At 40.8% G+C, this 21,051-nt stretch overlaps 1 protein-coding gene across 5 annotated transcripts; it reads left to right on the forward strand.

The window, feature by feature from the left end:
- The first annotated feature begins 647 nt into the window (after positions 1–647).
- Positions 648–19,606, forward strand: med25 (mediator complex subunit 25). 5 transcript variants are annotated; one of them, XM_062408498.1, is made up of 20 exons: positions 648–766; positions 1,828–1,977; positions 2,072–2,117; positions 2,219–2,343; positions 2,464–2,562; positions 2,773–2,893; positions 3,070–3,226; positions 5,124–5,248; positions 5,398–5,473; positions 5,814–6,076; positions 7,315–7,410; positions 9,838–9,923; positions 10,007–10,064; positions 10,184–10,291; positions 10,905–11,081; positions 15,219–15,332; positions 15,551–15,622; positions 17,294–17,464; positions 17,577–17,697; positions 19,037–19,606. In XM_062408498.1, the coding sequence occupies exons 2-20, from the start codon at positions 1,832–1,834 to the stop codon at positions 19,138–19,140; spliced, it is 2,265 nt and encodes a 754-aa protein (XP_062264482.1). In that variant the 5' UTR covers positions 648–766; positions 1,828–1,831; the 3' UTR covers positions 19,141–19,606. The 5 variants fall into 5 exon arrangements, with proteins under 5 accessions (XP_062264482.1, XP_062264483.1, XP_062264484.1 ...); XM_062408499.1 differs by having other exon boundaries at positions 15,222–15,332; XM_062408500.1 differs by having other exon boundaries at positions 9,841–9,923.
- The last annotated feature ends 1,445 nt before the right edge of the window (positions 19,607–21,051 follow it).

A 21,051-nucleotide genomic window follows, 5' to 3' on the forward strand; every position in this document is an offset into this window, starting at 1 on the left:
GTGTCATGAAAAGCACTTTGATTTGCCTTGGAATTTAAAAGTGCAAATAAATAAATTTGAGAGGGATGATAATGTGGCATTATTATAACCATGACACAGAGATGCTTTAAATTTAATGGATGCTGCCGGCCAATAAAAACAGGATAGTGGATGCCTGTGGCCTTCAGTAAAATACATTTGGCATACATCATAAAAACAAGTTTTCACTTTGATAGTTTGCAGCATGATTTTACACATATTTTCACAAGGTAGGAGCTAATTGATCCGAATCAATATAACCTTGTAACATTTTGCATTTCTAGATGTAAATATAACTATAGAATAATATTAAACTTTATTTATAGACAGCGCATTTTTCAAAAATGGTTGCATAGTGCCTCACAATAAGCAAGACAGCAAATCAGTGAAATCAACATTTAAATAATCAAACAACACAATTTATGTAATTATTGTTATAATCTTGTGATGAACAGCATCTAACAACATCTTTGAATCAGCCTTTTTGTTTTGCATCCATCTTGATTGCAGACTTTAAACAGTAGGTGGCAGCACTCCGCCCCGGTGCGTCTTATCTGCACAAGAGACGGACAAGATGACCCCAACGTTATATTTTGTGGGCGTGTCTTTGTGTCACTTCCGTCATAAATACAACAAATGGCTGATGCTAGCTGTTCCGCTTCAGTCTACTGTCGATTCAGGCTCAGCTTTTCCTTATTTTTGTGTGTTTTCTGAGCCCACGTCTCCATTAGCGGCTGCTCACCATCAGGTCAGTGCACAGCATGTACCAGCCGGATGCTAGCTGGCTAGCTCAGGTTGCTTTAGCTGAGTTAGTTCAAATCGTACCCTGACGTTTACCCTCAAACCACCGTCAAAACCCTGTTGTGGACGCGCAGCGTTCTTATTGTATTTCGTGTGCGCGTGAATAGATAGATAATATCAGTCATAAGGACATTAGTGCTTTGTCTTAGGTGCTAGGGTGGACGCTAGCTTGTTAGCATGCTAGCCCCAGTGCTCACTAACTTTTGGGAACAAATACGCACACACCATCAGGAACAGGAAGCGGTTACAGTGCAAAAGTCAAACTTTGATTACACGTGTGATACTTTTGTTTTTAAAGCCATCAGAGGAATAAAATGTCCCATAAGATGCACTGGCTCCATTTTTCAACTTGTATCGCTAAGCATCTTGGGTAGTTCCATGTCAAATCATCAGGCTCATTACTTCATTATAAACAGTGATGTAAGTGTGCTGAACGAAATTCAATTGATATGTATCTAAACAGGACCATTCCCAGCCCATCAACACATACGTGCTTTGGTCTGACAATGCTGTGATGCTACTTGAGATAATCAATGATATCCCAGCAACCAGTCTAAAACCAAAGACCTGGATGTTCTGATGACATTAAAAATATACCTGGTTGAAAATGTTACCAATTTGATTGAACTGCTGTTTTTGTAATTCAACTTTAAATGTTATTATCACTCATGTGCTTTTATATTCAGGATAGTGCACTGTTAAGTTAAACTGACATGAGAATTTCTCTCTGTGACATGTCAAGGGAGATGTGACCAGTTTAAATCACCCCGCAAAAACTTTATTCATCAAAATGAACTTCCCTTAATTGAGACCTGAGACACATCCAATTGTGGTTCCAATGACCCAGTCGTTCACTGTAGTCAGTGTCAATGAATGCTGAAAAGATTTGATGCTGCTGCCCGTCTCTCCCAGTTGTTCCTTTTCTTTGCCGATAATCAACATAACAGATGAATGAATTTTCTAGGGAGACATTTCATTACTTGTCAAATCTGCTCCTTCTTTGTCCAGTTCCATGGTGGCAGGTTCGACACTCATGGAGCCTTCAGCTAAGCCTGGGACCAACCAGGTGGCCGATGTGGTGTTTGTCATCGAAGGGACAGCGAACCTTGGACCCTACTTTGAATCTTTAAGGAAAAATTACATTCTTCCAGCTATTGAGTAAGGACACAGCAGCACTCCTGTTCTAAGGAATTCTTTTTTTATTCATATTTTATTTATGTTTTGATTTATTTCTGATTTTTGTTTACCATAGATATTTCAATGGAGGGCCCCCAGCAGAAACAGATTTTGGTGGAGATGTGAGTTTTTTTGTCCTTTTTACTATTTAAAAAAATTGTAATGGGTAGTTTAAAAAGTGTTTTTTGAATGTTACTAATAAACTGTTTTTCTGCTTTTCAAGTATGGAGGAACACAGTATGGCCTCGTGGTGTTCAACACAGTGGACTGTGCTCCTGAGTCATACGTCCAATGCCACGCACCAACAAGCTCGGCCTTCGAGTTTGTCTCATGGATCGACAGCATTCAGTAATACATCTTTTATTTACTTAAATATTAAGAAGTGGATGTAACCCTAATCCTAACAGATTGAAAACAGACATTATAAATGGTCAAATATTAAACATTTTCTGTTCTTTTTCCACATAGGTTCATGGGAGGTGGAGCAGAAAGTTGTAGTCTAATTGCAGAGGGCCTCTCTGTGGCCCTGCAACTCTTTGATGATTTTAAGAAGATGAGGGAGCAAATGTAAGACAGTCTCTCTGTTACACACTCCTTACAAAGTTATCTTTAAACAACTATGCATCACTCAGTCTATTGCACTTTAGAAGTTTGTCCTGTTTGGTCATAATAAAGTAAAGTAATTATCATAGTAGCAGTAGGTACTTAACTCTTATAGGGACACAAGTCATGGGGAAAATCTCATCTATTTGCCTTTTCTCTTTTTGCCTTTTCCAGAGGTCAAACCCACAAGGTGTGTGTGCTGCTGTGTAACTCTCCTCCTTATCTGCTCCCTGCTGTGGAGAGTGTCAGCTACACCGGCTGCACAGCAGACAACTTGGTCAAAATCATCAGAGATGTAAGTTCGGAGTGATATTTTCTCCATTAGGCACTTTTATTTCAAAATTAAGTGTATCATTATTTTGTATTATACATATTCTTAGAATTTTTTTTTGTTGTTGGCTTTGTTAGCTCATTATAGAACAACATTATTTAATTTCATTGAATGTGTTTATTTTTTCATACTTTTCTTAGAAAGGAATTCACTTCTCAGTGGTGGCTCCTCGGAAGCTACCGGCTCTCAGGTCGTTGTTTGAGCGGGCGTCTCCTGGAGGTGGCGTGGTTGAACCCCATCCAGACTACAGTCAGGACCCTTTCCACATGGTCCTTGTCAGAGGAATTTCACTTCCTGGTGAGAAACAAAGATTTAAACCTCTATCATTCTGAAATGTCCTCTGAAAGGAACAAGATTGCATAAGACTGTGAGGACATGCTTAATAATATATCTTCACTGATAGCCCTATTGCTTTTCGTTTGATTATTCAGTAAATAATCGCATTTTTGATGGCTTGAACATACTCAAAAACTCACCAAGCTTTGCAAGGGCTTCTGGCCTGATGAAAATGTACATATTCCAGTGTTTCCCCTAGGTTTACGGCTTTTGGGGGGGGAAGCTCGGGGCAGTGGATGCTCTCTGTCCGCTCGTGATGCTCTCTGTCCGCTGGTGGGAGTGTGCTCACACCTGTCTGTGTGTTTGTGTGTGCGCATCGGGATGGAACTCCGCCCTGCACGATACAGAGAGCAGAGGAGAAATCTAAACGTGCGACCATGTAGAGACAGAAATGACATGCTGTTGTATAAATGAGATGAATAACATAAGGCCATTTAGTTTGTTTAATAAAAGAGCAAGCTATAGATCTGTCTTATAGGAAAGGTAACCTTAAATGACTTGTGTTGAGATCTGGCGCTATATTAAAAAAATATATATGGCGCGCCGCCCCCCTAATATAATGGTAGGGGAAACACTGTATTCTAGGGTCATTTGAAATTTGAGTGGAAAAATATCTCAACAGATACGAGGGTCTGGGTTAACCGATATTTATGATATTCGGTACACACAGTATCATGACCGGACGGTAAAAGAAGTCCACGGCACCAATTTTGGTAAAGCAGCAGGAAGTCTGCCATTTTGAATTTGTTTTGGCCTTTTTGGCGATTTTACATTTTGTGTATTTTAACAATCTCCTCCTAGAGCTTTCACCAGTTCAACTTCAAATTTGGTTAGTGTCATCTTGACTTCTTGGAGATTAAAAACAACTGAGTTTTTCTCACACGGTGTGGCCGTGGCATGGCATCAAATTTCAATGTGTCGCAGTGATACAGAAAATTGCTGTTACTTCAGTGTACAATGTTCAATCTCCTTCATATTACATGTGTGTAAAAAAAGCCCCATCCCTTAAGACATTAATATGGTTTAAAGAAATGAGCCTGGCAAAGAAGCTGAATAGCGCCCGCTAAAGAGCAGCCCTGGCACCACGATTGACCGACATGTACCGAAATTGGTAGTGATGTCATTTCATTACAAACAAAGTCACTTAATGACTTGCAAAGTAATGTGCCTCAGTGCAGTCACACTGCTAAGGGGGGCCAGGTGTGGCCACCCGGATAAACAGTAAAGGTTAGAATCAGTTTGTCCTTTAATCAACTCTAAACTGCGTGAATGTTGAACGCAGAAAAATTGAGCTTTATAGTTTTCCATTTTTCTTAGCACAGTACACTGCTGTTTTCTACTTCTTCAGGCTGCAATTAACATGAGTAAATGAGTAAACCCGGCATTAATGTTGTTAATCTCATTCTGTCCATCTTTCTTTGTCTGTGCTTTTCAACTGTGGCTCTAAATTGCCCCTTTCTTTGTATACCTCCTCTATCAATATCAAACTCCTCCAACTTCTACTCTGATTTAGTTTTTTGGTTTTATTCTTGCCAGTTTCCTTTAATCACATCCCGGTAAAATATGGTTTTACGTCACGAGTTGCTAATTTTACATCTGTTAATTGCTGCAGGAGATATAAAAAAATGTGTTAAGTTCGCGCTAGTTCCCATTGTTATAAATAAAACCATTTGAGCTCTTCCCATTGGCTACTCCTACACTTTTGAGAGATGAATATAGAATTCCCTGATAATTATGTGTTATTTTTTACCTATAACGAGGCACTGTTGTACTCTAACACTGTGAATTCTAAATGTTCTCAAGTTTGCCTTGCAAAACTGTGTGAAATCTCTAAGCATCTATTATTGACTGTCTCCAGTTTCCTCAGGTGGAGGACCCGGACCGCTCAAACCCGTCCTCCCTCCTCAGGTGCTCTCTGTCTCTCAGCCTCTCGTTGGACCCTCACAGCCCCCTCTATCCATAAACACACCCCACCCTTATCAGGTAATGGGCAAGAAGCCATACAGCGCAAGGCTGACTGGAGACTTAACTCCTGCCACTTGCTTTTGGCTCAGTTTCAGACTGTGGTGTTTAAGTTCCTTCCCCAAAAGTTTCACCCTTCTTTGTTTTCCCTTTCATCTGCTTGCTGACAGAATTCGGCTGCCATGAGTGCAGCTCAGGTGGCTGCACAGATGGCTGTGGAGGCAGCCAACGTCCAGAAGAGTCGCTGTAAGTTACCTGTGGACTCTGTGGGCATCTGTGAACAATTCATGTCGCCAACATTTTAGTTTCCTTGCCTCTGTGTTAACATAATTTTAGTGTGACTTAAAGTTTGTGCTTTTTACTGAATGTTCTCTTTTACTGGACAATATTTTCTTAAAATAGTATTGATGTATAGATTCTGCATATTTAGATTATTCACTTGTTGCCCAAAATTACAGGAAAAAATTGACAGAATTTATTGTTTTGGGGCATCATAGCTTTTTTGTCTCTTACCATCAATAATGTTCATGTTTTTAAATTTATATAGCGTATGTTCTTGCTAACCCTTTTCTCTCTCTTCCTCCAGTCCCAGGAATGGTCAATCAAGGCCCCCCGTTCAACAGTCAGCAAAACATCCCATCAGTCCCTGGGGTGAAGCTCAGTCAGCCCAGCATATCAACGGTCACCACGTCATCCCAGCCTATGATGCCACAGCAACAGGTTCCTCCAAATCAGCAGCAGCCGGTCCCACCCCCAGGACAGCCGATACCCAATCAGCAACCACAGCAGCAACCTCAGCAGCAGCCCTCAGCGAATCAGCCCACAGCGCCTTCAGTGCAGCCCAACATGGTAAGTTCTGACAAGAATCAATATTATTAAACTAATGAAATTATACCATTTGTTAAAACTTCCGGAACAGTAGCTTAACACCACCTAACTCAATATATAGCCATTGTCACATATTGTTTTATCACTTGAACTCCTGAACCTAAATATTAATTAGTATATAAATTATATATATCCAAAACATAACAAAAAGCAGAACCTAGAGCCAGAGACTTAAAGTATATGTTAACACTTTTTAAAGTTTCCCGTATCGGTGATTGGTTGCTGTAATCCTTCTTCCTGTCTATACTGGCCTTAAAGCAATCCCCTAATCTATTCAAGTGTCCAAGTACAATTGAGCTAGACAAATGAAGAGGATGCATTTCTACAGGAGTCTTGCTTTGTGCCAGATTCCCTCTGTGCTTCCTCTCTGGGTTTCCTTATGGAGCAGCAGTTGAAGGATCATAACGCATTGCAGGAATTTGTACAAAAGACTCAGTAACTTGGAAGAAACTGGCTTGATTTGATTCGCTCAGACTGCGAAAACCAGATGCTACCTTCAACTGAACCTGCACAGAACGAGGACTGTAGATTCTGTCCCCTGTATCTTACATTGTGAATATAAAAGATCTACTATGTAGAAACAAATATCATTTCTAGGTTAAAGGAAGCTCCTCTAAACTGGAAGAATTGCTTTGCTGTTTTCACCCCCTTGTAAACAATATTCATTTTTAATCATATTGATATATTTGAATGGAAATGGCCCAGCTTAAGTCTTGAGTCAGTAAAACCAAGACTTCACTGATCTGTGATGCTGTATCACCAGCAGCCGAGAGCGGAATTTACAGACGCACACACTGTCTGAAGTCTGATATCAAAATGAATTTTAAATTTTAGTAGTACAATCAGATCAAAACCAGAACATGTTCCACTTTCACTAGAAAAGCACAGAGGGTACAGTCATTGTTTTCTTTCTGCTCTCAAATTCATTCATTGAATCTTCTTTCTAGTAGAAGAACATGAATTTTATTTAAATATTGATTAAACCGTCTAAAATGAGCCAAACCTAATATTGAATGATGTTCAACTTTAATCCACTCTACAGAATGACATGCTTTGTTTTATTAACCTAATGAGAAATATAATTTATTTTGTGAACATGTGTTTCAATGAAAGTGTTGGACAGGTAGAGGCTCTGTTCTGTTCTTGAATTGCACCTGTTAACAACATGTAACCTCCTCCTCTTCTATTTCTTTGGACAGCCTGGTGTGTCAGGACCTCAAAGCAATGCAATTGGACAGCAGCAAGGAGTAGCCAATAAGATTGTTGCATGGACTGGCGTTCTCGAGTGGCAAGAGGTAACACTCAGTAAAGTCTATTTTTTAAATAGATCCTTTTTAGTGAAAACATGACTCCCACTGATACACTGATACCTTCAAAGAATGGAATTTCCCAATGGAATTAGTTGGGAACTGGATTTTAGCTGCACTGGCAGGCCAACTTTGTCACCTTCACACAGTCTTAATCCTAAACTAAGCTAACAAGCTTCTGGCTCCAGATTTATATTTAACAGACAGATAAGAGAGTGGTATTGATCCTCTCATCCTACTCTCTGCAGTAAAGTGATTATTTCCCAAAAACTTAAAACTGTTTATTTTTAATTAACTTTCCTGGCCTGATGTCCCAGCTGCCTGTAGTACAAAGCTGAACTCAAAACTTGAGTTGGTATCAACTCCTCTGCCAACATGCTGTGATCATCACCGCTGTGGTATGTCTTTAATAATCGTTGGTCATTGATTGTTATGCACTGTGATTAATTGCACATCATTATGCCATCCTATTTCTATTGGTTTAGCTCAAGGTCAAATCGATTTAGTTTACAGTCGCTGTGCTGATCTTGGAGAGTGGATGTTAAATGGCTTTTATGCGACACTCGTAAGGCCTTTAAGTGTTTGTGTTGGGTAGGACAGACTCGGATCAATCCCCTCTATTGACTACACCCTCATCCTCTCATCTTCTTTGTCAAAAATTATCGGTTAAATGGACCGCAATAAGAGTGAAAAGCTCAGGAAACTCTAAATCTTGCAAATTAAAAATGTACAGTCGCAAAATGGCCTGAGAGGGAAGAATAGGAGAAGGAAACACTGCTCGTAATCTGCTGTTACCTGTTCACAGTGTTATCAGTATGATGATGTTTTGGCTGAATTTCAATCTGTTGATTCTGGAAAGATTTTGCCCTGCAATAACGTTTCAGAATGTGCTTCTTTTTTTGTCCCACCTATAACTGCAAGGAGATGTGTTTAGTCACTGTTCATCCTCCTCCAAATAAGTAATCCATTTGTCCGCATAGAAATCCTAGCATATTGCATAGACAGCACAGGACGTACAGTAGTTCTGACTAATATTTGATTGATGAGCATTGATCCTTTATTGATGTTCTGAAGATTAAGAGTGATGGAATGATTCCCAGTAGGATTGCTGCACAGACGTGTTCTTTTGTGAACAGGTTATCTGTAAAAGTTCATCCATCCATCCTTATTTTAGTTGCTTGTCCTAATTGAGGTCACAGGGCAGAGAGGTGAAGAGTGCAGCTCATTTATGATCATTTTCTTCTATATTCTCAAACTGCTCCTAGGCCAGTTGAGAAAATACTAAATATTCCCTCAGACAATCCCAGTGTCCTGTACCCGTGTATTAAACCCAAGATTAGTGGGTATACGAATGTTTTTTAAACATGTGTAAACTAGCTAGAGAAGGAGATAAACTCCCTTCCCATTGACAGTTGAGGAGTTTGCATTTCTGTTGACCCTCGTGATTCATGTTTGACATCACAAATGCACCATAAGCTGTAGCGCTGTCTCACCTCAGGGTTTTGCCAAGGGAGCGTTCACCTGGGTGTGATGTTTCCATCACTGCTGAATGGACCCTGAGCCATTTAACCTTAGGGACAGGCTCTCCTCTCCCTTTACATGACTGAGCAATCAAGCCTATTCCTGCAGAGAACCTTGATGTTTGATTCGCAGATGTCGTTCCTCATCCAGACCTCCAGCGAACATTGAATATCACGCTCGGACACATACAATACAGCAACCTAATCCACACATAACAGAGGTGTTACTGCAGTTTCACCAGCAGCACCTTGTGGCCCTGTCCATACATTTCCAAACAGAAGGAGTGACACTCTTGCTGGAGTCCAGGGACCATGTTGAACATGCTTTAGTAAACACTTAATTAACAGCTAGCGTGCTACAGACCACATCGTAATCTCAAAATCTTGAGCTTGATAACCCTGTTCTCTTGCCAGAGGCTGTAAACTGATTTAGTCCTTGTCGTGTTGCAGTGTTTTCTTGTTGTGTGTCTTGAACTTGCTACAGGTTTGTCTTTTTTTCCCTTTTTCCAAAACAAATGCACATGCTGTCTGTTCCAAGGTTTTTATGACAGGTGACAGTGGAAACAACACCGCTTTTGTCCACAGAGGTGCCAAAGTCAACAAAAAGGCCTTTAATGGATGTGGTATGGTTCTGGGAAGAATCTATTTCGGTGCAGGTCTAGATCACAGGGCAGATCGAGGATTTTCTTTTTAAAACTGCCATTATAACTCTTAGTAATGTGTCTATAATTTTTGTGAAGTAAGTAAGTTTAAAGAGCTTTGTTTGGTTTTTGTCTCAAAACCCTGTGAGATACTTGTAAAGAACTGTTACCCCTTTATTTGTTTTCAGACTCGCTTCCTAATTTTCAATTTATCTCATTCCACACCCATTCCCCTCTGAATCCATTCCCTGCAGAAGCCTAAAGCCTCATCAATGGATTCCGCCACCAAACTAACGCGTTCTCTGCCATGTCAAGTACATGTGAACCAGGGTGAAAATCTGTGAGTAGCCACTGAAATACTCAGTCCTTGTCTGTATAAATATTTTTTTTTTAAATTGCTGTCCTATTTGTGTCTCCGTACAGAAACACAGACCAGTGGCCCCAGAAGCTTATTATGCAGCTGATTCCACAGCAGTTATTGGTGAGAAATGTTTTTTTTTTTTTCAGTTTGTGAAAGTGCTCCGCTGACTCTAATTTGCAGCAGTGATTTCTTTATGAATGATGCATAACTAAGTCATTTCTCCCCTGCTCTCTTTCTAGACAACCTTAGGTCACCTCTTCAGAAACTCTCGAATGGTTCAGTTTCTCTTCACCAACAAAGACTTGGAGTCGCTGAAAGGCCTCTACCGCATTATGGCCAGTGGTTTCGTAAGTGTTTAATCACTTGTCCTCTTGCTGAACCTCAAATGTGCATTTTCTCCATGTCCCTCGTCTTATGCATCATTCAGTGTGACTCAATACATTTTCCATGAGTGACAAATGAGTGCAGCTCCCACCTCTGTCCAGTAGAAGGGCTGAACCTGAATGTGTGTTGCAGTGATGTGTTCCAGACTCTAGAGGGGGTTCCAGGCCATACGTTCAGACACATTCAGGCTAGATAATAGGATTTTTAAATATGCTTTGCCATCAGTTCAGACAAAAAAAAGCTTTTATTGTTTAGGTCTGATTCAGTTCCAGAAGGCTAGCATAATGATAGGGGTTTTGTCAGTGCGGTGCATTGTTAATAAGGTAACACCATTGAGAAATAGCATTAATAGTATTCAGTCCAGCTGAGCTCTGCCTCAATTTGATTTACGGCCTAGGGAAAGCACTGTATGAATTAAATTAATACCATTTCCATTCAATTTATAAAACCGATATGTTTGATTGAGCAAAGGAGCTCAGGAGGAGGTTATGTCCCCAAGCTCGACCCCATCCCATAATTATGCAAGAGTCCCATGTCAAGGTCTTAATCTGCCCCCCCCCCCCCCCCCCCCGGCAGGCTGGCTGCGTCCACTTCCCCCACACTACGTCGCCCTGTGAGGTGCGGGTGCTGATGCTGCTCTATTCATCCAAGAAGAGAATATTCATGGGCCTCATTCCCAACGACCAGGGCGGTTTCGTCAACGGCATCCGGCAAGTCATCACCAACCACAAGCAGGTCCAGCAGCACAGAGCGGTGAGTGGGGATGGGAGGAGGAAGTGGAGCGGGGTGGTGGGAAGAGAGGAAGGTTTCAGTGCGGGGGAGAATATGTGGTGTGTGGATACCGAAGGGAGGTGATAATGAGGAGGCATTATAGAGCAGCACCAGGGAATTGAGGTGCAATGTTTAAAGCATTAAGGTGCTTTGTTATTGACATTTCATTTAGTGAACCCAGTATCTTCACAGCAGCCACTAACTTCTCTCACTCTAGTGGAGGCTAATGGGGTTAGCATTAGCTGCAGCTGCAACATTAGCTGACTGTTGCACTCTCACCTCATTACCAATGCTTAGGTGATGGGAATATATATGCAATACATCGGTGCATTTTTGTGTTATTAATAACATTATCCATTGGATTAAAAAAAGGTTTACCTGAGCTGAATGCTAAAATATAGCACCCTTAAGAAATGGACATAGCCTCAATATTTTAGGTTTAACAAATATCTTTACCAGCGTTTAGATGTCAACCGAAGTGCAAAGCTATTGTCACCATCATCAACCATTCTATTACTGTGGCAGATACGAGCTGATGAGCACTGCTGTGAAAACTGTTGAAACTACATTCAAGCTAAAGCCAAAAGCAGCTAAACCCTTCCTACATTTATCTTCAGTAGTGTTTTGTAGCTAACTGAGAGTGAAACTTACCTCCAAGCGTTTTTAAAGTCAAAGCGATGGTGATGTTGTCTGAAGTGGACATTTATTTTGGCCGGGCTGCTGCAATTACACAGTTGTTTTTAATTTTAGCCTGTTCACACAATGGAGCACTTTTCAAAGAAACCCCCATGTGCCAACACACAATAACCTTATCATCATAAAGCAACATTAGTTAAGGTCTTATTTAAAATAAAAAAGACATGGACTTTTATTAAGCTGCTTTCAGAGATGCACTGGACTCCAGAAAATCTCCTGACATGCTGTGGAGGGCCTCTGTGAGAACACAGCAGGAGATTCTCCGAAGGATTCACAGCGAGTGGGGGGGTGCGTTAATGATGCAGATGCAGAAATTCACATCTAAAAATGTCGCCAAACGTACTTGTATTTTTTTCCGGACAAATTCATAAACCAAACATTATTTAAAAACGTATCAGGAGATTAATCAGTAACTCAATTAGTTACCCAACCCTCTGGACCTGTGTGTTTTTTTTTTAACAAAATACCGGTTCAGTGTAATGTCATTACAGTAACACAATTTAGAAAAGACACCATATATCAACAACAAGGCAAAAGCACTTTGAGATTCAGTTTTAAATACATTTGAATGTAGTACAAATGTTGCTTTGCCAGGCTCTCAAGATGTAATTGTACATGAGATGCTTTTAGCAAAATGAGGGAGTGGCAGCGATTCAGGCCCGTCTTAAGGGACAGGAAAAGGGAATCTCAAATCCAGGCCCGTCCTTTCAGCCCCCACGGACCAGGTGAACCAGTTCCTGGTGCTGAGTTCACCACGGGTTACAAACTGCTGCCTCGTCCACGTGGCAGAGGAACTTCACTTTCCCTTCCCTGTTCATCTTCATCCCTGGAGACAGGGTAATTTAAAATGTGTCCTCTGGATAAGCCGTCTCCTCCGCTCCAGCTTATTGCATAGCTGCATTTGAGACAATGCAGCATCCAGTCACAGAGAAGAAGCATTCCTCTGTTTAAAAAAGAATGAGGCTTTCTGTTTGGTTAACACGAGTTAAATTACGTTTCTTGTGGCAGTCTGCTCTCGTCAGTGGTGATGGCAGTTGTTTACTCACCCTGCTAATTTTACGTCATTGTAAACCGCGTCTGCCCTATATGTAACTTGAATCTTTGTGTGTGAGCATCGGGGCATTTAGAGAAGCCAGAAGACATAAAATTATAATGAAGATATTTTTTTTTTCCTACCTCTTGTGTATCATCACATATTCAGTGCTGCATCGCTAATAGGGAAGCGCTACAGCAATCTTAACATAATTAAAATTTCAATTTGGACCAGTAGTTAAGGTTTCTCTGTGCAAAGCCCTGGAGTGGCATTCTTCAGGAAGGAGATTGTAGTTTGTTCTGTTCACAGCGAGGATAAATTGAATAATTTCACCCTGAGAAGTGATGTAGGCTTTAAATCGTGATCCAGGATGTTACAGGTTACTGGGTTAAAGACGGGAGATAAATCACAGACAGCACAAGAGAAGAAGAAGCCGATGTTATTGTCGGTCAGAAAACACACCATCCATTAGCGCTGTACCTGGGTGACTTTTTCGATGAATCTCCTTTTTCTCTGAGTCTGTAGTTAATAATTTGTGGTTCAGAGGAGGAGAGAAAAACCCTTTTCCCTCTGTGTCTCCCCCTCTGTGTGAAAAACACACAAACCACCACTGTACCTGCAGAGCACAGCTAGCAACATCACACTTCTCAGATCTCCTTTAATCCTTTTTAAGTCCAGGACCGTCCGAGTTAAATGTGCATACATATTTGTTTTAAATATAAACCTGGATTGTCAGGACCTACTTTGAGGTATGTGTTGGTTGCAGTTAGAGCAACAGGTTGCCTCCTTTCTCCTCACTTTGCCTTCCACTGTGGATTGATAAGATTTTTTACACTGCAGACAGCTGAAGTCGTAAATCATCAATTTGTTTTAAAACCGTGAAATCCAAAATAGCAATCACCTCAGCGGGAGGTGCTTAAAGTAGAATCTCAACTGGTGCATCATCATCCTCCAAGGTTATTTTTGCTTTCCGTCTGTACGCCTACCGACAAAAGGAGCGGACATGCAGATTTAGAGCAACACTTTCAATGTTGTTAACACAGAAAACCTCCAAAACATGCTGCAAATGTGTTGAATTTACTTATTTGTTTGCTTCCTCGAACAGCGTTTTGTGAAGGTACGTTGGCGACAAAATCTATTTGAGTTGTCGGCGATCAGTCATGGATTCGTCAGAGCGGAATCCGTTTTGACTGAGCCTGTCCACTCATAAATGCACTCGTTTTTCTGGAATCGTCTGAGCACACAAGATTGATGTAGCAAGCTGCAACAGGACACGCCCACATCCAGATGTTAGGGTCATCATTTTTTTACTCTCAAATAACCAGGCCTGTCTCCACAGAGCTGGAGAATGGAAAGCTGAAAAATAAATATAGATACTTCCTGACTTATGAGGAGTTTGTTTTTTTCAGAAATAAGCTATCCTCAGAATCTGTAATTTTGACTGGATCTAAATGAATAGGTAAATCATGTCTGTATCTGTTGATTTCACTGACTCCAAGAAAAAAGGATGATTTCTGATGCAAATTTCAGCAGTTACACAATAAGGCAATTCCAGCCTGTGTTAATTCACCTGTTTGTACACTTCATATATTATCACCTCTCACCTCTGTGCAGAGCCACATCACACCGTGAAAAAAAATCCTCGAGCTTCGTACATCTTTATAAAGAAAAGATCTGCTCGGTTTTAAAAGTTCTTCATATATATTTTTTTTCCCCCCAGATTTAATAGTTTAATATTCATTTTGCTACTTTACAAATCGGTGTATTTGAATGTTTATAAAACGCACAGGTCACTTGATCTTGATACTCTCATGTCCTACAATGTGATGTGCTTGAGCAAAGTAGTGAGACACCATCACTTTTAGCCCTGAACGCAGGAAAATAAAGACTTATTTGAAATGGGCATCTTGAAGAGATCTATGGGGATAGAGGTAAGGCAGAGTGGTACTTGAGAAGAGTATGCATACTGAGTAGAGAGTGGCCGGTTAGGATGCTGATACACACAGAGTAGAAAACTTCCAATACTGATATAGATATATTCAAATTTGCAATGATTCCTAAAATGTCGTATTCAAACCCTTCCAACAAAGAAAGGTAGTATTGATATTTTACAGTTCAACCATAAACGTTATTAGGAATAAGAAATAAATGTTTTTAACATAAAATGTAAACATAAATGCACATCTTCTCTTCAGTGATTATTCTGTAGAATAAAAAGTTTTCTTATTGGCAAACATAAAGCAAGATACAGATTTTTCTGTAAAATGCTCATATTGTCACATCCTTCAGTTAGCTAGGCTCTACTACTGAGTTGATAAATAAAGGTGATGAAATGTTGCATGTTTCCACTTCTAATCCTCCTGTTTCACATTCTCTCTGTTTCCATGCAGCAGCTGGGCGGTGCAGGTGGACCAATGCAACCTGGTCAGGTCCCACCGAACCAGAACTTCCTCAACAGGCCCTCTGGTCCCATCCCTGTCTCCCATGGCAACGTCCAGCAGCAGGTTTGTGAGCCCACTCTGTGCTGGCATGTGTACCTGTGCTCCCACATCAGTTCCCCCTCTCTCACTGCCTATTGTTGACACCTTTACTACCCCCAGTGCTTGCTGGTTTTCTGCACGTCTTACTATTAACACTCTCCTCCGCTGTGCTCCCTTTTTTCCCCACACTTCCACCACTCTCCCCCCATTCCTCCTTCTCTCTGATCCGTCCTGTGAACCAGTCTGTGGTGGTGGGCATGCCTCCTGTTAGTCAGGTTTCTATGATGGAGGAGCAGCAGAGGCAGAACAACATGGTGAGCCCCTCAGGAGCCTCTTATCATACAATGTGGACGGAAACTCAAGTTTAAAATCTTTTAACCCATTGAAGCATAATTCAGTTTTCTACTATGCATTAGCAGGTTTTATTGAACCACATATATTCATCCATACATCACAGTCCTTCTGTCGTATTTGTCTTTTTTAGAGAATGCTCATAGAGTGTATATATAACTCGAAATAACCATACATACCTAGTAAGCTGCTTTTAAAATTACATTAAAACCTGTTTAGAGCTGGGTAACAATAATAATGCTGAATAATAAACAATAACAATCACTGCAATTTATTTTATCCATAGCAATAGAACAAAGTACATTATAGAGATATATTGCTTTGACATTGTGCAAGCATGAAGTACGTACTTTTAAAGATTTAAAGATTTGTAAAATGATAGTTTAACTGTTTAGGTGCAAGTTTTTGTAAAAAGATTAATACCACATCTTCTAATTAAGAGCAAAAATCTTTAAACTTAAAACGAGTTATAGAGTTACTTTTTTATAATAAGTATCGATTTGATATGAAAACTGAAATTGAAAATTGATATATTTACATATCCTTCATACTTTCAGACATATTGCCCAGCCCTAAACCAGTTTTTCTTAAGTTTGTGGACATGCTTCTTTTTTTTGTTCCATGTTCAATCAAGTCTCTCACAGCATTAAAACCAGTAACTGTGTTTAATGCTGTAGCAGATGGCCGTATTCTAAACAATCAGTATTGTGCTTCACAACATATTCTGTAGTTTCAGTTATATTACATCATTGTCTGAGTAAAAAATACACCGATCAACCATAACATTAAAACCTTTTACCTGCATTATTGTTGTGGCTGATTGATAAACCCACTGCTCAACATCATGCTGGTGTACATCTAATTTCCTATTAGCATGTGTTGACTCGAATGCTCTGCTTGTAGCATGTCTCTGAACAAAATATATTAATTGATAACATGCATGCAGGAGTTTGTGTTATTGAAGAGCAAGTATTTGTTGGTGAGCACGTGGTGACGGGCAACACAAAACCAACCGGATAGACAGACCTGGTCACGTCATCTGACATGTGTGTAACACATTAGTTTCATCCTTAAGGTGGTTAAGATAAACCTGGAGAGATCCGTAATAACATGCCAGTATTATCCAGATCATCACTTCCCCACTGAAAGCAGTGACTTGTTAGTATTTTGGTGGTTGACACAGAACATTCAAACGTGTAAAGGCTGATCACATATAGCCAAAATCTTTAGATTTTTTAAACAACAAATTCACTGTGTATTTCTTGTATCACCTTATAGATTTTAAATGATAGGTGCAGTCTTGTTACATTTCCTTCCATCTGATATTTGTTCCATCGCCTCTTCTTTTCATTTGAAGCACAAACACAAGCATGTATTTCCTGTTCTGATGTGATGTTCTAGCTGGTTTTGGTGAATTCACAGGTCAGGTCTGCCATTAGAGGCACTTTTTTGCTGAGCTTGGAAATGTAGGAGTTCTAATTTAATTTAGTTTCACTGGCATAATTACTAAATTATAACACGATAGTCTGTAAACACACTGGTTAGTGTCTGGGTTGCGTGTTCTGTAAATTAATTGAGAGGAAATGTAATGTGACCATATATTGTGTCTGGTTAAAATGTGTGGCTTTCTTCAGATGGCAATGAGAGCAACCGGACCAGGTAACCAGCAGCCGCCGGTCGGTGGTGTTCCATCCAACCAGGGGGCACAGGGCGGACAAGCCCCGCCCCAGGGCCCCATATTGCGGCTCTCAAACCCAGGAGCCAATCCACAGCTTCGCAGTCTTCTCCTGAGCCAACAGCAGCCAGTAAGAATGCAGCCAGGGGCTTCTTATTAGTGGATTTCTCATACTGTTAATGACTGTTCCAGAAGAGTTTCAGCACAGCTAACGTTGCTCTTCTGTCTCTGTGTCCTCGCAGCAGGGCGGCGTGTCTCACATGCCGGGGATAATGTCCCACCAGGGTTTAGGGCAGCAGTTGGTCCACTCTGCACCAGGAGGGGGGGCTCAAATGCAGGGCCAGTGGAGACAACCCCTGGCAGGTCAGCATGCACCCCCACAACTTTTGAAGGAGTTCTCAAACATGTGATTCAAGTTCACATGAAATTATTAGAATGTAGGACTGGAAAGTTCCTCAATGAAAGGTCATAAGGTTGATATCTAAAAGCATTTAAACACATATGAGATAAGTCATTTTTGACTCAACATAACTACATGGATCGCATCAGTCACCCAAAGTTACATGTAGAAAAGCTCATTACATCTTATTACCTACACTGCTTTCATATTTACATTACTCTAATATATTGTCCTAAGCAAAGAACTGTTTATTTAATTTACCAATTTTAATTTCTAATTTCACACTGTATCTGTAACACATATCATCTAGAGAGACTGGCTTGAGTTGGATGTTTCATTCAATATTTTTCTTCTCATTGATTGAAAAAGTTTGCAGAGCTTATGGTCCGTTTAGATATTGATTTTGAGATCGAAATGGTTTTTCCAGCACCATGATCCTACTCAGACAAACAAAGATGCACTGAAGATAAGATTAAACTAGTGACAGGGCAGATTGGTTTCCTCAGTGTCAGTCAATGGTCGTCCTATGTGGTTTGACATGTTCTTCACATTTGAGCTCCTCAAACCTTCTTCACCTAGTTTTTCCATGTTGCATCTTTTGACTGAAATGCATGAAGTTTATTTATGTTTATTTCAAGATATATTTGTAAGAGCCGAACTAATTTAACATCACCGGTGTAGTTCTTGTCCATATTCACTCATTGTTAGTTCTTCTGGTTTGTTTTTCCGAGTAAATAATAATACACCAATATGTTAAATTTTGATGACATTGTTGATTGTCCTGGATTTTCGAGGCTCGAGTCGGCTTATTATCTTATCATGCGAGTTCAAATCCCTGTTCACGATTGTAAACTACCTATAGGTGTTGACCTGTATCAGTTGGTGGCTGACTCAGGAAATTTCAGGAAAATATGTGGACTTCATTGGATGTCTGAAAGCAGCTTGAATAATTGGTTACTGATGACTGCATTGAGTTCAACAAAAATACAAATGTAAAACAGTTAATTTTGTATAAAGATCAAACATTTTTTAACTACAGACATGATTTAATCCACAGAAGACGCTGTCCTTTTCATGTGTAGTTAAAGACAACATTGAAAAAGCACATAATCCTTAAAAAGCAGCACATGAGGACATCACAGAAACAGAATTAAACAGGATGGAGCTTTCATCAGGTGGACGATCATGCTTGAAGTCTCTCTGTTCATATACTTTAGTTTGATTTCCTGAAATCATAAAGGGAAAATCCCTCTAATGTATTTCTCTTCTTTTCTTGACCCCCCCTCTCAAATCCACGTGCAGGTCCCGTGCTGATGTCCGGGGGTCAGAGAGGAGCGGTACCGCAGCCCGGGATGCCCATAGTCTCAAGCGCCATGGAAGATGAAATCCTCATGGACCTTATCTGACCGAACGCCGTGGACTCTGGGTTTTTAGCGAACACTCTGCAGCCATTTGCCAGTTTTGCCAGATACATCCACTCCGTTGCTCTATTGCTACAAATGTTCAACATAATTAAGGAACAAGGCATGAGTAGTTTCTTCGTTTTTTTCCAAGAGACTGAGCATCTGAAGTTAATTAGGGGCAGACAATGCAAGCATTAGTTTTTCTTGTAAATGGTCAAACCGACGGGACGCTAATCCTCCACGTTACACACTGGATGGAGCCAAACCAGTGGAAACGGTGAACTGTGTTATGCTTCAGAAGAAAATCTTCTATCTCAAGATTTCTACATTTTGTCAAGGAAATCTGGAAAGTAGTATTAGTTTTTTTTATTGAAATTTTACTTTTCTGTTCATTCCTCTGTTTGATATTGATGAAGTTGTTTTCTGAGGGTTGAATAAAACTAAGGAGCCTAGATCTCTGAAGAAGTCATGTATGATTGTGAGGAGGCTTTGCTGTTGATGCACATGCACATGAGTTTGTGCTTTTGATAGAGGGCCAGAGACTCCAGAGTCCTGCCTCCCCCTGCGTGAATGCTGCGTGGATCCTTAAGGTGAGAGAGACTGATTTAGACACAGTAAGAGATGGTACAGTGTCTTTTTCTGCCAAATAGTGTCACAGTGTTAATTTTAACTCCTACAATATGTCGCGGAACCACAGAGTCCCCTTGTGCCAAGTAGTCCTACCAGATGGCATCAGTTGGCCATGTTTCCTTTGGCACAACGTACTCTCAGTGACCGCATGCGCACATGGCACAGACTCCACATATACGCCCGCAGTCTGCTTTCTCGAAAACGCGCCTTCGCACTGCACACGCCACGCATGCAAGTCAAACTCCTGCACGCCGACAAACGCCATCCCGTCGTGGCGTGGCGACTCGGGGGCTGAAACTGCCGACTGCGCGGGGGAGCGGGAGAGGAGCCCGTGAACTTTGCACAGCTTCACACGCACGATCATGACACATTCACGTATCAGTTTGTGCCGGTTCTTTTTCTTTTTTCTCCCTTATTTCACCCCCCCCACCCCCCGCACTTGGACATTGTGTATACATACTCTCACCAACAGGAAGTGATGTCAGTCCCTGTCACCTGGGAGACAGAGACGGTTGCTAAGAGACCGTGACAGTGGGTTCTTGTTTCCGAGCTTTTCCTCAGCCCTGCGTTCACATTGACTCACACAGATAGACACTAGTCCCTCAGTGGCTGGTGTTCATCCCTCCCATCCCTTAATCACTGGCTGGCCCTCGGAGCCTGGCTTAGCTTCACTTTATCTTTCTCTCTCTCTCTCTCTCTCTCGCTCCCCCCCCCCCCATCTCAATCTATCCGCCTCCATCTCACTATCACGCCATTAGCGTCTGTCTGAGCTCATAAGTTTTTTAGTATTTCTTTTATTAACAGTGAAAATGTTCACAAGTTCACATGATGAGTATAATGGAGGCTAACTGGCCTTGATTTATCACGGTTATTTGGCGAGCATCCACCGTGTGAGCTTAAAAACTCAATACAGATCACACTTAAGAGAAAATCATTATGTTATTCCCTTTTCCTTTAACAGCTTGATGTTGTCTTTTGTACAGTGAGTATGTGTCCCTCGAAGAAAATTCGGGCTCCATTTCTCCACCATGTCACATAGTGTCATCGTGTCATCATGTTAACTGTAGGACAGTTTTGCTGCTTCTTTTATCCTCAGCAACCTAACATTACACTTAAGTGTAATAATGATCTGACCCGTGGTTCCATCAAAGAACCGCCACCGAGCTCTAACACCATTCTTCCTAAATACACTCCCGCATTGTGCTCCACGGAAAATTATTCAAATCTTGTTCTTAATTTGAGGTATTGATATATCAGTGGTGTTTAGTCATAAAAAACTGCTGC

The sequence above is a fragment of the Platichthys flesus genome, chromosome 16, assembly GCF_949316205.1.
Source record: "Platichthys flesus chromosome 16, fPlaFle2.1, whole genome shotgun sequence".
Classification (NCBI taxonomy): domain Eukaryota; kingdom Metazoa; phylum Chordata; class Actinopteri; order Pleuronectiformes; family Pleuronectidae; genus Platichthys; species Platichthys flesus.